The 19,625-nt window shown below is 35.1% G+C and overlaps 1 protein-coding gene across 2 annotated transcripts; it reads left to right on the top strand.

Annotated features, from left to right (window-relative positions):
- Positions 1 to 2,090: 2,090 nt before the first annotated feature.
- Positions 2,091 to 18,654, top strand: slc37a2 (solute carrier family 37 member 2). Of its 2 annotated transcripts, none has more exons than XM_039662198.2 (18): positions 2,091 to 2,748; positions 3,351 to 3,432; positions 3,614 to 3,704; positions 4,486 to 4,564; positions 4,636 to 4,771; positions 5,175 to 5,251; positions 7,582 to 7,748; positions 7,841 to 7,878; positions 9,869 to 10,006; positions 11,650 to 11,740; positions 11,841 to 11,903; positions 11,976 to 12,061; positions 12,468 to 12,516; positions 13,402 to 13,475; positions 13,666 to 13,744; positions 13,956 to 14,053; positions 14,192 to 14,256; positions 17,978 to 18,654. In XM_039662198.2, exons 1-18 carry the CDS (start codon positions 2,693 to 2,695, stop codon positions 17,991 to 17,993), a joined length of 1,485 nt encoding a protein of 494 aa, XP_039518132.2. In that variant the 5' UTR covers positions 2,091 to 2,692; the 3' UTR covers positions 17,994 to 18,654. The 2 variants fall into 2 exon arrangements, with proteins under 2 accessions (XP_039518132.2, XP_088986029.1); XM_089129903.1 differs by having other exon boundaries at positions 14,192 to 14,303; positions 17,978 to 18,118.
- The last annotated feature ends 971 nt before the right edge of the window (positions 18,655 to 19,625 follow it).

Genomic DNA, 19,625 nt, shown 5'->3' with positions numbered 1-19,625 from the left:
TTTTTTGGTAAGTTTGGTAAGTTTGATTTTTGAAAATAAAAAATAAAGACCAAAACAAACAACCATAGACCAAAATTTCCCAAACTGTGATGGACAAAATCCTGGGGGCTCCTATGAGAACTGCAGGGGATTCGTACATTATTGAAACTAAAATAATAATGAATTGATAACAGGTCAAATTTAAATGTATAAATAGTTTGAAAATAATATAAATTAAAATAAAATTCCTACTAAAAAAGATGAAATATTTTATTTCTTTGCATGTATGTCATGTGATCACTGACCGACAGAGAACCCTGAACATGTGACAATGTTGCTAAATTATTGAAATATTGAATTATTGATAACTTAATATATATTCACTAAATAATTAAGCAAATATTTCAGGTCAAAGTGGTTCGGCTGACAAAAGTTTGAAATTCTCTGCCATAGACAATGGGTTTAACAGAATTTTTTTTTCTTAAATTGAGCACTTGAGTTTATTTTATTTTATTTTATTTTATTTTTTTATTAGAATGCAGATTACAAATATACAATCATCACAGTTCGTAAACAGAAATTATATGGCAAAAAAAAAAAGATAAAAAATAATAGACAGACTTACAAACTATCTATAACAAGATACATATATTCCTAGATTTTCACTTAAATATTTTAGAGTATAATTCAGTTGCTGATATCGCTTTCCAGGGACGTGCACAGGGGGTTGCTCAGGTTGCCCGGGCAACTGCCCATATGCCCTTCTCGACTCAGGTTGCCCTTCCGAGGAAAAAAAAATCGTACAATGGATGTAGAATTTCACGTATAGGCCTAGACAAAAAAATAATATAAAAATCGCAAAGCCTCATTCACTTCCATTCGGGCACTGAAAGGGAAAGTCAAACTGTTTACGTGGCTGCAGTGCCGCACGCGACCATAGACTGCACGCGACCGGTGTGTAAGGCACCGCAAATTACTCAGGCCGCGCCTCCATCTCGTGTCGCGCGCTAATTAATGTGTACGAAGTCCATGACAAAATGAAGCGAAACTATCCTTCTCGTCACGAAAAGAGGAAGAAGAAAAACATGAGAGTGAATTGCGGGAACAGCAGTCAGGTAAACTTGTGTTCTGTCCTCTCTAGTTTGATGTAAGCAAAGTTTGATGGTTTTTGGTCTTGCTAACCTATCTGGGCAGGCTGAGGCAGTGCATCTCTTGCATCACTTTTTGCCTGACAAAAGTGAGAGTAAAATACCATTATTTATTACGTTTTGTTTTTTATAAACGACAAAGTGCAACAACAGTGTTTGTTTACTACAGCTCGGAAAACATAACCGCGTTGCGTGTGTTGCGTTCATATGCGCGTGCACGAAATGAAACTCGCATTTTTCAAGCAGAAATGTGGAGACCAGAGAAATACTGTACAATACGTGAATGATGGCACTCCCAATCAAAGTACACATTATAAAGACACTGATTATCTAGTCTCAGTGTAGTTAAAAACTCTAAACAACTGCACTAATTATGCAAGATAGAAATGTATTGGCAGTTTGACATTGATTGACTATTGATTTATAGGCTATATTGAATTTAAAATGATGATTAGCTGGACATTCTGGTCAACATGAATGCAAACCCCTCAGTAAATAACAATAAATCAAGATTTGCTTCAACATGCATAAAAAAAATAAAAAAATAAAACTGATTCCGAAAAATACCCAGGCTGTAGAGTGAATCAAAATTAATCCCAAAAGCCAAAGTTCAGGGTTATACTTTATTATTTTCTTCTTATTTATGTTTACTTTAATATTCACTTGTTATCTTAACATTCTATAAAAATGCTTTATTCAGTAAATATTGTTTGTTTGAACCTCATTCTGTTCTATATTGTCGTACTTGTTCTTTGACTGTTTTGTTTAAAGGAGGGAGGATTGTATTGGGCGGTATAGAGTGGGAGGGGGGGGGGGGGTGGTGCCCTTTTTTCAGGTCAGAGCAACTGCCCCTCAAAATTCCTGTGCACGTCCCTGTCGCTTTCTTATTTGGGTTTAACAGAATAATGAAGGGTTAATTTAAGCTCCGATGACGTCAGTCTGTATCACATGTTCACTCCGCCGCGAGATCGAGTCCAGTGTGTGCCGCAAACCCGGGATGGAAATTGAAAACAGGAATGGCGACGGTACAACTGCACTGCCCGAGCTAAAGATCAATGAATTCTCATGTGATGTTGTAGACCAGACGAACGGGTATTAATAGCACCCGGCTTCAAACGTAGACGGACCACCAGTCAGGGCAACCATGGAAATCTTTGGGAATTCAGAGCGCTTTAAGGTTTTTCCACCACTGGAATTAGGAAATGACAGTACGTCTCCGATACTTTAAAGGCAACTTTTACATCTAACGTTTGTTTTGGATCGCCGACTTTCAATGAACATGTCTAAATGGACTCGTCTCGTAGTTTTAGGTCGTGACTCGTGAGAAATTAACGTTAACGCAAGCTGATCTTTAACTTAACGTACAAAACACGATACGTCAGCTAAGTTAGTTTCGCTGTATGTTTTACTTGCTTTTGACGATTTTAACATTAAATTTGCGTTTTTAAAAATTTTAATAGAAATGGGATTTTTTTATTTTTTGTTTATGACGTCGGGTAATCTTTAGCACAGCTATATATATATAACTTATATATTTTTTACAACGAAACCAACAACCTGTAAAAATGAGATCTCTGGCCCCGGGCATCAAACTCATTACCTCTTTCTCCAGAGACAGCTGGTGAGTAACAGGCCCATGTAAACACATCACACTTCTATACAGATAACACCTCTATGATGTTACATTTATCCCATCATGTGGGGCTGTATTGTTGAAGACGTGACTATTGATTTTTTTGGTTTTCAGTTAGTGCTAATGTACACCTCAACGTGTTGAATTCACAATTTAATTTATGTATTTGTTTTATTTTATTAAAAATCACTAACCAGTGCACCATATCAACTCATTTACGTACTCAAAACATGGTTTAAATATCCACATCTTAATTTTTTCTAATTATTATTTTTATGTGCCTACCTCATCAGTAAGCACAGAATACTGTGACATAAATGTTACAGGTTTCGCTTTTGCAGTGTGCATAGCCCTCAAACTGATGAAAACTGGGTTAAACATGCTTCCCCCACAGGAAATGTTTAAAAAAAAAAATCAGATCATTCAATGTTTGTATGTGTTTGCCTTGGCTTCCTGTGCGTCATGAAATGTGGTTTCATTTCTATCACTGGTTGACTGTTTCATGTAATAAAGCAAACACATTCTGCTTTCACCAATATTGCAAATAATTTTATTTAGAAACGTTCCTTCTATTTATTTCTTTTGATTAGGTACAGATTCTCCATTCTCATCCTAACGTTCGTCTTCTACACCAGCTACCACCTCTCTCGAAAGCCTATCAGTATTGTCAAGGTAATAAAAATTCATACAACCTAGAAACTAAACATTAACTAGCTGAGTGATAGGCCTGATCTGTAGAGAAGTTACGCAACAACAGTTTTTTATATATACAGATAAATCACATGATAGCAGTTGCATGTGTAAGATGTGTTAAATAATACATTTATGCTTGTTTTGTTTTTTTTCTTGACAGAGTCAGCTGCACAGAAACTGCTCTTATGTTATTCATCCAGCAGACCTCAACATCACCGACAATGACACCTGGTGTGATTGGGCTCCTTTTGGTGAGTTTGATTCGTTTTAATAAAGTAAGATCTGCCCTTCATACCCCCCCAACCATACACTTTCAAAAGTTTGAGGTCGGTAAGATAAAAAAAAAATGCTTTTAAAAGAAGTCTCTTAAATATTATTATAAAGTACAATATTTTTACATAATTATTTTAAAACATAATCCAAGTAGCATTTTCAGCATCGTTACTCCAGTCTTCAGTATCACATGGTCCTCAAATCATTCAGAGATGGTGTTTTGATTCTTCAAGAAGCTGTTGAAAACAGTCCCGCTTAATGTTTTTGTGGAAACTAGCGATTAATCGCATCCAAAATAAAAGTTTGTGTTTACATAATATATGTTTGTGTAGTGTGTATAATTAATTTGTATAAATACCCACACATGCATGTACTGTATATATTTAAGAAATTTGTGCATGTATATATTTTATATATATTTATTCACAATTAATATTATATATAAATATAAATATTTGATACATTAATAACACATTTTTCTTAAATATATACATGCATGTGTGGGTGTTTATATATAAAAATTAATTATACACACTACACACACATATATTATGTAAACTTAAACACAATCTTTTATTTTGGATGCGATTTATTTATTTATTTTAACAACAACATTGTGTTTTTACTGTCACTTTTGACTTATTAATATATTCCCTTGCTTAATCAAAGTATTAATTTCTCCAAAAAAGAAAAGTCTTTCTGACCTTAACTTTTAAACGGTAGTGTGTATTAACGCATCCATCTCTGTGTTCAATTCAGACCAGAAAAATTACCAGAACCTATTTGGAGTGTTGGACAACTGCTTCCTCGTTGCATATGCTATCGGCATGTTCTTTAGGTATGAAATTGGACTTTCTTTGTTAGACTGGTGTGTTTTGCTTGAGGTATAACCCCAAATATTTTTGACAGTGGGATGTTTGGAGAGCGACTGCCCTTGCGTTACTACCTGAGCTCAGGGATGCTTCTCAGTGGCCTTTTCACTGCTCTTTTTGGCCTGGGATTTTACTGGCGAATCCATTCTTTCTGGTATTATTGCTTGATTCAGGTAAGCTGGATATATTTTATTAATATATAAACCAATGTAAGAAGGTGTGTCGCCTAAAAAAATAATCCAAATCCAGATAGAGAGAGAGAGTACTAGAAGTTCTCTTTGTGAAACTAAAAAAACAGAAGTGATTCTTTCTAGTCAGGAGTGATTTTTCAAAGTGAAATTAAAAGAATTAGGAATTAAAAACATTATAAGTGTTTGACAGACAGATATATCACATTGAGCATTATTTTAGTTCAGTCTTACTGGCCCAGAGTTATTTCTCAGTAAACCTTGAGTCATTTTGGTACGAGACGAGTCACACGGCTAGCACATGACCGAACAATGCGGATTACAATGCTTCTTGAACATGTCGCATGTGCTCTTCAGGTTTGCTGATTGATACGTTTTTCTTTTGCAGGCCTTAAATGGGCTGGTGCAGACTACAGGCTGGCCGGCAGTGGTAGCGTGTGTTGGGAACTGGTTTGGGAAGGGAAAGTAAGTGACTGCTTGCTCAGTATATGTGTTGTTGACAGTGCAGAAATTGTATCTGCATTTTCCACTAACACAACGAAATGCAGATCTCCTCAGTCCGTACCTGCAGCCACAATCCCACAATGCCTAACTTGTCATGAGTTGTTAATATTAAACCTCAATTGCGAACCATTTTATTTCAATAATGTGACAATTCAGGGTGAAACAGGATATTTATAAAGAAATGCATCATTATCCATCAGGAGCTGATTGGATGGTGAACAGTGGGTTTTTTTATTTTAGAAAAGAGCCAAATATGAATTTGAGTTAGCAAAACTATTCCAAATAACTATTTATAAGCTATTGGATATGTTATCCAATAACCTGCATGGCCTAAGTTATGCCAGAGGCAGAGAAAGTTATTACATTTTGATTAAAATCTTATGGTACATTAGTTAACTACATTAGTAACTATGAACAATACTTCTGCAGTATTTATTAATCTTAGTGCTTAATGCTAATCTCAACATTTTCTAATACATTATTGAAATCAAAATATTGTATCTGTTTAGTTAACGTTAGTTAACACACTGTGAACTAACAAAAATATTAACATTTTTATTAATAAAAGTTAATAAATGCTGTAACATGATGCTCACTGTTAGCTTATTTAAGCAAATGCATTAACTAATGTTAACAAATGAGACGTTATTGTAAAGTTTTACCAGGCTTTTTTCATGCTTGAAATTTTGTTCTCAAAATTTTGGGGTCAGTAAGATTATTGTTATTATTATTATTTATTATTTCATGTTTTATGTTATTTAAGTGACAGTATAATGCTATAAAATATTTCCTTTGGAACGTTCTATTAATCAAAAAAAAAAAAAAATCCAGATTTGCCATCACAGTATTACATTACATTTTAAAATATAATAATAATAATAATTCAAAATATAACTGTTTACTGTGTATTTAGTGTGATCCTTAGTGAGCAGAAAAGTGTTTTTACAAACAAGAAGTATTTTTTTTTTTATTCAAAGATCTTCACATCACACTTTTTGAAAGGCAGTTCCTTAATGAAGTAAACCGGGTGTATTTTGATTTCATGTTGACCTTAAAATTCCAATTTCAAACTTCATATTAATTAATTGGTAATTGAATCTTAAGATTGTCAAAGTGCCAGGTAGGGCTGTATTCAACCAAAGAAATCCTTAGTCGACCAAAGTCGAGTCCTGCTCAACGATTAGTCGACTAAAAAAAAAAAAAAAAAAAAAAACGTGATGTTTTGATTAAACATTTTTTAAACAATTTTCATTGAGCATTTATAAAACAACAACGAAAAAACATCACAAATAAATAAAACTATAATAATAATACAATTCTTTGAAAATTAAGTGATTTTTTAACTGCAAAAAGTGAAGAGCTCTGTCCTAGGTCTACAGTCCCAATCGCGCACCTGACCACACCACACGCTGCAAAAAATATAACTGCTATCTTCCACATAATGAAAAATCCCAACAAAAGCTCTCGTTTATACAGGCTTTATATTCTTCTTTACTTTCAAAGCTATGGGTTAACTTTAGTCCTGACGATCAAGGCGTTTTAAACAACACTCAAAAAACCCCAAATAACTTAAAAACAATACTATAATAGGCTGTAGGACCGCGTATAGGTTTATTTTCGTTTTGTTGCATTATTTAGGCTATTTTCAAATGCGTCAAGTGTACAAATAAAAACGAAAACATTAAGAAAACACAATCTATTCAGTCAGCATGATATAGCCGTTAAAAGGCTGCTCACGTCTTTTGCGCGCTCAAGTTCGATTTTAAATATAGACGCGCGACTTGTGCGCTCATAATGGCAACGCGATCGCCTCCCTCCACAGTCTTGTCGTCTTTGTTTTAAAATGCAGCCAGACAAAAGATTTAGATTTCCTGGACATTTTGTCGACTAAAGCCAAAACAAGCAGCGTTCTAACTGAATGAATACAGCATCCCTTACCGAGCGCGAGCAGCAGCGCAGTCAGCCACAGGTGCGGTTCCCGAGTGTATTATGTGTGTGCGCAGTTACAAAAATAGCCTAAATTAAAGCATTTTAAAGTTGGGGACAAAACATAGGCTAATTATATTTAGAATACAGTAATAAATAACTGCTTATAAATGAATAAATATCAAGGAGTAAGTCATTGAAAAATTCCTTCTATTGGTAAAAAAAAAAATGCAACTGGTCGACCAATAAGAATGTCAGTCGACCACGACGGCATCGACCGATTAGTCGACTAAACGACTAAAGTTGACAGCCCTATAGTGCCAGGTTGTTCTGTATATTCAGTCCTCCTGATGTTGTTTATGCAGGCGTGGGTTCATCATGGGAATCTGGAATTCTCACACCTCAGTGGGAAACATTCTTGGTTCGCTCATTGCTGGTGTCTATGTGTCGTCCGCGTGGGGCCTGTCATTCATTGTGCCTGGTATCATCATCGCTTGCACTGGAGTCATCTGCTTTTTCTTCTTGGTTGAAAGTAAGTCACACATGCTATATCGGAGGGGAATCGGCATGTTTATGCATCCAAAGACAGGAACAGAATCACAACATGCGGTTTCTCTTTTACAGAACCTGAAGATGTGAACTGTACTCCACCACAACACCATGTGAGTTTGTTTAAAAATGAGTTTTCTCTTGCTGCCAAATATTTGATGAAGTATCTACTCAATGAAACTTTAAAGCTAGGTTCACACAGTTTGATTGACACTAGCTGCATGTTACTACCATCATTTTGCTTTACTTGAATGACCAGATAAACAGAAGTTCTCCCCTCACAGCCGTTTAATATGTGAGCGGAGTTGCAAACTAATGTGAAAAGGCTTACTGATGCTTGATTGACTGCCATTAGATTACAATAAATAAATCTTTTTTTTGAGAAATTAGTGTTTGCATTACCTTTAGCCTCTCATTTACAACAGGATTGTACACATCACTAGTGAATTGGCTGAGAATTGAAAGCAGAAGCACTAGTGAACTGAGAAAATAGCTTGTAATGCAATCTGGATGAGTTTTATATGGATGCTTGTTTCCGCCACAGAATGAAAAATAAAAAAGGTAATTCCGACTTTTATCTCACAATTCTGACTTTTCTCACAATTGCAAGTTCACATCTCACAATTCTGACTATATTTCTCAGAATTGCGAGATATAAAGTCAGAATTGCGTAATATAAAGTCGCAATTGCGTGTTATAAAGTCACAATTGCGAGATATAAAGTCAGAATTGCGAGATATAAAGTCAAAATTGCGAGATATAAATTCGCAATTGCGTGTTATAAAGTCAGAAATGCATGGTATTAAGTCGAAATTGCATGTTGTAAAGTCAGAATTGTGAGATATAAACTATTCTGAGGGGAAAAAAGTCGCAAATCTCAGAATTGCGACTTTATATCTCGCAATTGCGACTTTATTTCTCAGAATTGCGACTTTATATCTCACAATTCTTTTTTATCTCACAATTGTGACTATTTCTCACAATTCTGACTTCATATCTCGCAATTGTGAGATAAAAAGTCATAATTATTTATTTATTTATTTTAGTCTTTTTTTTTTAAGTTAGTCTTTTTTTCCCCATAGAATATTGGCCTGATAACTCGCAATTATATAGTTATAAAGTCAGAATTGCGAGATGTAAACTCGCAATTGTGAGAAAAAAAGTCAGAATTTTTAGATAGTCGCAATTCTGTCTTTTTTTTCTCACAATTGCGACTTAATTTCTCAGAATTGCGTCTTTATATCTCGCAATTCCGACTTTATATCTCGCAATTCCGACTTTTTATCTCGCAATTCCGACTTTATTTCTCAGAATTGTGACTTTATTTCTCAGAATTGTGACTTTATTTCTCCGAATTGCGACTTTATATCTCGCAATTGCGACTTTATTTCTCAGAATTGCGACTTTATATCTCACAATTCTTTTTTATCTCACAATTGTGACTTTATTTCTCACAATTCTGACTTCATATCTCGCAATTGTGAGATAAAAAAAGTCACAATTATTTATTTATTTATTTTTATTCAGTGACGGAAACAAGCTTCCATAGTTTTAGCTGTCTGTTGAACTGTATTCACTAAGTTGATCTCAGTGCCTGGAATTCACTACACGCCTTTCAAAAATCTGAACTTTTTTAGAACACTTGCTGACTTGGTTACATAGGACAAACTGGGCTCATACACTAAATGACTCAGAATCTCACACTACCGGATTTTCAAGTTGTACCGAACACAACAAACTTACATAGAAACGTGCCTTATTGCTAAAAGACACATGGTCTATAAAATAGTATGTGTCCTCCAACTGGAAGGAATCATAGTCTGAAGCTTAAAAAGAAAAATGGGAGTCTCTGCCCATCATACACTGATTTTTCTGTGAAATCTGTCAACTCTAACCACAATCTGCAGACTGGCTATAATTTCCAGCCACTAGCATTTACTCCTCCAGACTGCAAATCAGAACGAAAAGCTGTGCAAAAGTCATGTAGTGTATTCCACCATTAAGTATACAGTATTTACTTTAAGTATTGTCTCTTACTGTTCTTCCTTTAACGGACGTTTTTTTCCCCCATTACATAACACTAACAGGCTCTATTGTGTTTAGGAAAGTGTGGAGCAGGAGCCTTTGTTGAGGAACTCGTCCAGTAATGAGGAGATCTTCAGCAGTCACACCTCCACAGCCGTGGAGCCGGTGGAAGATCACACAGAAGCCATCAGCTTCTGCGGAGCGCTCAAGATTCCTGTGAGTGACCTGTTATTCTCAGTTTTACACCCACAGCTGTTAGTCAGTCTTTGTAAAGAATTTATTTTTAAGAGATGGAGTTGACCTGATCTGTTCATTATTATAGATGAGCCAATTCTGTCAAGTGCCAAAAAAAAAAGCTTTTTGCTCTCCCAATCTAAATATAATATTTTTGCTTAACTGTACACTGAAAGAAAAATGTTTTTCTTGCTAGTATTTTTGTCTTGTTTTCTATAAAGAATAGGAACTATTCTTACGTCAATGTACTGGGGAAGCAAAATGACTTTAAGGGGTAGTTCACCCTAACCTGAAAATTGTCATTTACTCTCAAGCCCTATCTTTTTTGACCACAAAAGGGGAATAAAAATATAAAAAAAATTATGCAAAAGTATACCAGATTGATCCCATGAGACATGTGCCGTATATTTCAAGTGTTCAGGGGTGTAAGGTTTGGTGTGAAACAACCGAAATTTTATGTATTTTGATCTTCTATGCCCAATTACATGACCTGTGTGTTCATGAGTCTCCATTAGCTTCGCAGTTCACTCTGTCTCGCCCAGAAAAAGCACACAAGATCCTTAAACCCTTAAATCCTTAACACGACATAAGATAAACACGATTATATGACATGAAATACAATGCCTAGAAATCCCTCAAAAAAGTATCTGTGTACTTTTTTCAAGGAGTCAAATATTATCGGACTGGATTTTTGTTTGTCTGATGACAGCCAGAATGACAGTTGATAGATGTGAACGCGATAACACAACGGATATATTAATCCCAACGAAGGTACATGGATTGTATTTCATGTCACGTTTTTGTTAATCATGATTTCTCACAACTTGCTTTTTCTGGGCGTTTCGGAGTGAACTGCGGCACTTTTAGTCTCATGAACGGCCAAGGTCAGGATTTTTGTTAAATAATATATTAAATTTCTATTTGTATTCTATTTTGTATTTTTACGCCAAACCCTATCAAATAGCCCCAGAATACTTGGAATATACGGGATGTCTCTCATGGGATCATTCTGTGATCATTTTTTAAAAGCTTGATGTTGGTGGCTACCATGATATGGACAAGCATGAATGTGTTTCTTTTTACTATTTGTTGTCCTTTTGTGGTGTATAAAAGAAAGAAGGGCATACAGCATTAGAACAACACCAGGGTGAGTAAATTATGACTTAATTTTCATTTTAGGGTGAACTATCCCTTTAAGACGAAGTCTTGTTTTATGAAAAAAAAAATCAAAATGAAGGGAATTTATTTTTTTTATAATTCAAATGGAAATCAAGATAATTTTTCTTACCTCTAAAGTAATTTTGCTTCTCATCTTAGTGTATCTTGATTTTAAAAATAATCTAAATTTGTTGTAAATACTGAGTAAGAAAATCATTTTAGTCCATTTTTGGATTTACATTTATTCCTTTACCTTAAGCAGATGCTTTTTATGTAAAGCAACTTGTATGAAGAATGCTACGAAATAAGCAATTCACCCTATTGAGTAACATCAGATATGAGGAAATATGATGTTGCAAATGTGTACAAGCTAGTACAGAACACTAACAGCTACATTCATTTGTTGCCAGGACAGAAGTAAATATCATAATGTTATTGTTGAAAAATGTGCTGTCTTCATTCTGCAGGGTGTGGTGGAGTTCTCCTTGTGTTTGCTTTTTGCCAAGTTGGTCAGCTACACCTTCCTATACTGGCTTCCTTTATACATCTCTAATATTGGTGAGAATCCTTCATCAGATGCTCTCAGGCTCTTGTGCACAAATAAACAGTCGAAAAAATCCCTATAAATTGCAACAAATCAGTCTGCTCTATTCCTTAGCTCATTTTGATCCGAAAGAAGCTGGCGACCTATCTACATTATTTGATGTGGGAGGAATCGTGGGTAAGCAAGTGGATATGATACATTTTAGATTTATTTTAGCCATACGAAATATCCAAGTATTTTTTTTTTTAGGTGGCATACTGGCTGGATTGATATCAGACTACAGCGGGGGCCGAGCCACTACTTGCTGGGCCATGTTGATTATTGCTGCTCCTATGGTGAGTCTCAATTGTTCTTTTGCCATGTTTTTGCACGAAATGCAAACTTAGCGACTATTAAGAGGATGTAAAAGCATTGAATGTTCCCTTATCCATTAACTAAAGCTAATCCATCAAGTTTAGATTTGTTCCGATTTTAATGTGCAATATTTATGTCAAGCGACACTGATTCTGTCTGTAAATGTTCCTCTTTGTAGATTGTGCTTTCTAGAGAAAAGTGTCAAACTGGCTAGCTCGCAACATGTTGTCAAAGTTTGCTCACAGTTTTTACAGACAGCTGAAATCTTGTACACACAACGCCTTCAAGCTCGAGTTTACCTGTGAAGTTCTCTAAATGGACGGACATGTTTATCTTTCTTTACCTTAGAGAACTGCTGCTTATTCATATTTGCTTTTCTTTCTCAAGCTGTTCCTGTTTAATAAGATCGGCCAGAATGGCTTGCCAACCACTATCGGTGAGTATGGAGTACTTTTTGTGTTTGTGTTTTGTATGGGTTTTTTTTTTTTTCGTGGTTTTGTTTTATTGTTTTTTGTAGGTTTTTTTGTGTTATTTGCATGTTGTTTTGGTCAGAAAAATAAAAGAAACTTGCATAGGTGGTTTGAAATAGAGCCCGACCGATAATTAAGGATTTTGAAGGCTGATACCGATACAAATATTTTTGGTTTTAATATCCGATATTCCGATTTCATTTATTTATTTTAAACTGGACATGATAGTCACAAATTTTGTCATGCTTATTTGAGTTAAGAGAACTGATGGGGATGTTCTTTTAATTGTTATTCAAGCAATGTGTGTATCGTGCCCAATTTAACGAGTTTTGCCAACAGGAACGGTGTAGAGTGCCCTCTGGTGGACAAACTATACAACTCCAACACTCATGACATGGTTCAAGCGTGTTTCGTCCGTTTTTATTTTATTTTTGAAATATTCATTTATCGGCCATTATAACTGCCGATACCGATAGTTTGGAAAATGCCTAATATCGGCCGATAATATCGGTCTGCAGATATATCGGTCTGGCTCTAGTTTGAAATTTGATCAATTTAAATCAATCTTCAATTCTGCAATCGTGTTCAAATCTTCAATCATGCAGGCTGAAACACATGCCAAAAAAATATTTTTAACTAAGCAGTAAAGTTTGCCTTTGAATCTACCCTAACCGTCTTACCTGGCTACAATATTACATTTAAGCAATATATTTTACATTGTTGTATGTATGGGGATAGTGGTGTAAGGATGATGTTGTTAATTATCAATTAAACCATTATCTTGCGAATATTGATTCCCAGAAATGACAGCTTGTCTCTTGTGTGTCTGCATCTTCTTCTCTGACCCGCAGGCATGTTGCTGTGGTGTGGTGCTCTCGTGAATGGACCCTACGCCCTCATCACCACTGCTGTGTCAGCTGACTTAGTAAGCGGTTTCCTCCATGTGCTCTTCACATGGACATTTGTTTAGTTTCAAAAAATAAATAAAGACTTAAAACCAATATACCAACAGTGACCTTTAAAATCTCGCCGTCAATAAGTGATCAATAAACTGTTTTGGAATGTATCAAGCTTTATGTGCTGTTGAATTTCATAATGTTTTTCTTATCTTTTAGGGAACCCACGAGTGTCTGAGAGGGAACTCTAGGGCACTGTCCACTGTGACCGCCATTATTGACGGAACTGGATCAATAGGTATGCAGGGAATGTGAGGTTTTTTTTCTATTTATTGTGTTATAATCTGGCAGTTTATTTTAAACGTTTTGTTATTGGCATTTAAAAAACGAGCAATGTTTTTAAAAGGCTGTTGACAGTAAATTTAAATGTAACATTCAGTAACCAATGTTTGTTTTGAAAACTTCACAAAAGTTACATGTTGTGTCACAACATGTTTATTGACCTCTAGGTGCCGCTGTTGGGCCTCTGTTGGCTGGTCTGATCTCTCCCACCGGTTGGAACAATGTTTTCTATATGCTCATTACTGCTGATGTTCTGGCCTGCCTGGTGAGACTTCAGTTGCTGTTTATCATCATTATTGTTTAGTCCAACATTATCTGTAATATTATCCTATGTGTAATAGCATGATGGATGTGTGTTTTCAAGCCAGTTTCTCACAGTCTCCCCTTGTTCTTATTCCTGTAGCTGTTGTCCAGACTCGTCTATAAGGAGATCAGAGGATGGTGCGGATACACTACAAGGCAGAGAGGGTGAATATCCCTAATTCGTCTTGTTCTTTGCATTTATGATGAAATATGTAAGGAGATCCTGAATATATTCATGTAAACTTATTGCTATATATGTATATATAGGGCTGTCAATAGATTAACATTTTTAATCGTGATTAGTTGCATACTTATCGTGAAATTTAGGCATACATCATTTATCTTGTTTATGTTTAACGTGATTATTTTAGCAGCATTTGCTTTCCAAAAAAGTAAACTATCACATTGAAGGATGATACTATTACTTACAAAACAGTATTTTCTGCAAGCTTTTTAAAGTAAATTTGGTGTCTTTCCAAAAATGGACCCTTTGAGCCAGTTTGAGTCTATATAATTCATACATTTATGCACACATGAAAACTTTTCAGAATTCAGAGTACACTGCAATAGAAAAGAGCTTGCTTAGAGCTAAACACAACAACATACACATGACAGTTATAAAATGTACTGAAATGTGTGCATAAAAACAATGTGCGATCAAAACCCCACATGCACGTTTTTTTGTAGGATCTATATAACAGACTCACGCATACTTACTTTACAAGTACTATATGTTCATGTTTTAAAGCTAAACCGACAACTGTTTTCTCTGCCATCTCTGATGTTGTATCCTAAGACCTTAATTTTTTTTTTGTTTTTTTTTTGGATTGGATAACTGGACTGAACTTTCCTGGAGTTTTGCTGCTTAAAAAGATCTGATTGGAAACGGAGAAGTAGATGCATGTGATAAACTCCTGACTTCTAAGATCATCTAACTGCGCGACTTAAATTACGTTAATGTCGTAATTTTGCATGCTTCATCAATTTATTTGCGCTAATGATTTTGAATTAAGTGCATGCGTTTAAGGTGCTATATGTAACTTTTCTTCTAAAATTAATTCTTTTTTTATTGCCTGTGTGTGAAGGGATTGTAATCACACATTACAATGATCCACTTGTCGGTAGTACTATAGCAGCGCGTCGATGATGTCGACGTCATATTTTTGCCTCGACACTTCTTTATTTATTTATTTTTTGCACGTTCCCGGTGGTACAGCTTGCCGCACACACACGTGGGAGACCGAAACATTGCAGAATAGAGGACGAAGACAACTAGAAGTGAATGTGCTTTGAAATGAAATGAATCACACACAGTAAAAACGGTAAACCTCCGTTTCCCTCCTCAGCTGATATTAGTATTTAAACATTCTCTATGATAAATAATGTTTGTAAAAAAATATTTTAATAACACTGTTTTGGCGGTTGTAGAGTTCTAATGACGTGTTCAAATACATAACATTAGACTAACGTTAGCCAACTTATAGTATCATGATTCAGTACACTAGTATTTATTTGAGATAAATGTTTTTTTTTTTATTAATCGAGCAGCAGAAAAATATTCTTTATATTTGTCATTAGATTAGTCGACTAATCGATAAAATAATAGCCCAACTAATCGTTTAGTTAATAATCGTTTACCCCAGCCCTACTTGTCGGGTTTTGCATTACCTTTGAAGGCCTGTATTCCTATTTCTATGTTAAAGGAGTAGTTCACTTTTGAAAAAACTTTCGCTGATAATTTACTCACCCCAATGTCATCCAAGATGTCCATGTCTTTCTTTCTTCAGTCGAAAAGAAATTAAGGTTTTTGATGAAAACATTCCAGGATTTTTCTCCATATAATGGACTTCAGTGGGAACCAAACGGTTCAAGTTCCAAAAGAAACTTTAAGTACAAACTGCAAACTTGTTTAAAGGGCTTTAAACGATTCCAGACGATGAATAAGGGTCTTATCAAGCGAAACGATCGCTCGTTTTATAAATAAATAACAAAGTTTAAGTTTTATAACTCGTTCATCAAAATGAACAAATCTTTTTCCGAGTCATCTGGTTCATTCGGCGAAAGAAACGAACGAATTGATTTGGAAAAAGATTTGTTCATTTTGATGAACGAGTTCGAACAGGAGTGCGTTACAGAACAGAGCAAGGCGAGCGTTTGATCTTATAAAACTTAAACTTTGTTATTTATTTATTTTTTTTTTAAAATGAGCGATCGTTTCGCTTGATAAGACCCTTATTTATCGTCTGGAATCGTTTAAAGCCATTTGAACAAGTTTGCAGTTTGTACTGAAAGTTTCTTTTGGAACTTGAACCGTCTGGTTCCCACTGAAGTCCATTATATGGAATGTTTTCATCAAAAACCTTAATTTCTTTTCGACTGAAGAAAGAAAGACATGGACATCTTGGATGACATAGGGGTGAGTAAATTATCAGCAAAAGTTTTTTGAAAAGTGAACTACTCCTTTAAGTCTCCGGGTCGGATTTTCTGCGAAATCAATCGGATGTGACGTGCATGCGCACTCCCGAGCCTCTCTCCTTTTTATATGCAGTCTATGCGACGGCACTGCAGCTAACGACATGGAGGTAGCCAAAAAACAACCCACACTCAAACACAACACAAACTCCAACACAAACTCCACATCGATATAAAAAACAAAACAAAAATGTATCCGCTGAAGCTCATCAGGCCAAACGTGAATCGGATTGACTTATGAAAACACGGATCAAAATCGACAGAGCGTGTGAATTATGGAGAGACTTCCGCTATTTTTATTGTGATAAATTAAAAGATTTCAGATATGTTGAAATAATGGTAAACTGTATTATATACCTATTATTGTAACATTGCAGTGGGAGTTTACAGAAAGAAATTGCGGTGTGTTGAATGTCTCAGTGTGGCCGTGTACCATGAGTGCTCGCTCTTGTGTTTGAAAAAATACATTGACAGCCCTAATTCAATTGCATGCATTTGTATTTGTGTATATTTAATATATATATATATACACGCATATACATTTAATTTAAAAGAATACATTAATAGACATATCTATAATTATTCCAAACTTTTGGCCTGTAGTGTATAAAGTTGTGGTTTTCTATTTAAGTATTTATTTTTTTTTGGCAAAGCTAAATTTCAGGGGTCACGTGATCCTTCAGAGATCATTCTAATAGGCTGATTAAGAAAGGTTTTGATTTTTCTTCAATAGTAGGTCATCATCTTTAAATAGCACTTTTACAGTGATTTTATTACGGTTTAACCATCAATCATTAGCTAGTGGCCTTTAAATCTACAGAATGACGCTGCTTGAGATGATTGCCATTACATGTACTTGATATTAGTGGCTGCCCGAAATATAAATCGTCGTCACCAAAGCAATGCTGTTCTTGAACTAATTGGTCCTTCCTGCTTTCAATATAATTTAGTGAAGGCTATTTTTAGAGATTGCAAGGCAGTCACAATTACTCCAAGAGGTTGCAACCTGTCTCGGGAGATGTTCGTTTTTACTCTTTTCCCAAATGACTGGCAGAAATGTGTGTGTTGAGATGGAAAATGATGTATGCACTTCCAACTGTGATATATTTACGGCTCTGACACCCTTGTAATTATCAGTCAGGTTTTTTTTTTTTTTTTTTTTTCGGTAATGAATTTTCCATTAAAACAAAAACTGCTAAGCTAAGCCATTTTTGTGCTTTTTACTTCCGTACATGCATTCATTCCACTAATGGTCTCCAATCGCCCCTTTTGACACTCGTCAAATCCACAGGTGGTGATTATTTGATCTGGTTTTTGTTTTATTACATTGAGTGAATCTGCTGATTATTAGGGAAGCGTTTAATTTCGCACCATGTGTTTGCAGTGGTTTCATCTGTTCTTTTTTTTATTTCAGGTTCAAAGAGATCTGAGGAACAAGTGAATATCACACCTGCGACGGAAAATCACCTGCAGCGTAACGACAAAAAGGGACCAAGGATTGATCCAGCACGCCAAGCCTTTTTAAGCCCCTGGGTTATTTTATATGAAAATTGTAACCTGAGACTTTCATCCTTTTATACTGACAATGGAACAAAGCTCAGCTGCGGCAGCGAAGGAGGAGGAGAGTTACACACTCCCTCGTCCACACGTCACCTGAGCCAGATGAACACAAGATAATCACTAAGCTCCTTCATTTTAATACAGGATGTTTTAGGGACTGCTGCTTAATACAAATGTACCCTTTTTCTTGCAGTAAAATATGCCATCAGTGCTCAGTCCTTTTATCTGCGCCGTGTTTGTGATTATTCATAACCTCACTTCACGTTTGTTATTGGCCTGGCCCTCCGTGCGATTGAGTTGTACATGCGTATGTGTGTTTGAACAAGACCTGAATAAGTATTGCTCTAGGTAGTGAGGTCGTATTTGTGTACATACACACTTAATCACACATAATCCCTGAGGCTTCATATGTATAGAAGAACGCTAGCTGGCTTTCTTGCTTTAGGGTCCAGATACTATCAGCTTTTGCCAAAATGAAACAGCATGTGAAAGGCAAACAGTCATCTGTAATAAATCATTTCTGGACACTTTGATGATTCTTGACTGCACATTAGTTTAAAAGTAAATTATGCCATTGGCCATAAGAAATTTTGCATTAAAACAAACAAAAAAAAAGTTCATATCCAGGTCATAATACCATTGAACAGCTTGTTTGGCCTTTTTTTTTTAGCATAAATTTAAATCGTAAAAAATAATATATTAAACTGAGAAAATGCACAAGATGGCATTCAAACCCATGAGATCATTGTTTTGGACGACAGAAATTGCAATCATTTATGTAATTAACTAATTAGATTAAATAATTATTTGTAATAGTGTAAATGTATGAAAATTGACAATTTGCCCTAACCTCACTTTTTTGTTGTTGTTGTTATTAAATCGACACTATAATTCATTGGCGGTCCATAAGTTTTTAGCACTAGCAAGACATCACTATTTTCGGATAACTGGTGCTTTAAGTACTTTAAGTACACCAGCTAGTTGTAAAAGTGCAATTGCAGGGCATTTATATTAAGTACGTTATGTAAATGTATTTGTAGTATACTTATAGAAATAAATATATTTCAAAAACGTTTAAGTATATTTATTTTTTCACTACTGGGCTTATCGTAACCCTGACCATATAAGTACATGAATTTAATTAATGTTCCTCAGTACTTTAATGTATAATTAAAATGAATTAAGGACACCCAAAAATAAAGTTTATACCCAAAACCTTATAGTTTCTTACATCTAGCCCTTGTGATAATTTGCCCTGGGTTTTCCCTGTATGTTTCTAATGCCAATTTTTATTATTATTATTATTATTTAAGTATATAGAAAATTAGGTTCTACTTTATAATATATGTCTTTATTGGCTAAGAGATAGATAAACACAGTAATTTTCCATATACAGTTAGACGGAAGCATATCTCCATCGATTATGCATCTGACACTCTGAGGTACATCATGACCTTCACAGATTTGGGTTGCTGGGCACCAGTGTGTCCAGAACAACAACT

The sequence above is a fragment of the Pimephales promelas genome, chromosome 4 (genome assembly GCF_988280905.1).
Source record: "Pimephales promelas chromosome 4, fPimPro1.hap1.1, whole genome shotgun sequence".
NCBI classification, from domain to species: Eukaryota; Metazoa; Chordata; class Actinopteri; order Cypriniformes; family Leuciscidae; genus Pimephales; species Pimephales promelas.
This window is presented reverse-complemented; position numbering and strand designations above follow the sequence as displayed.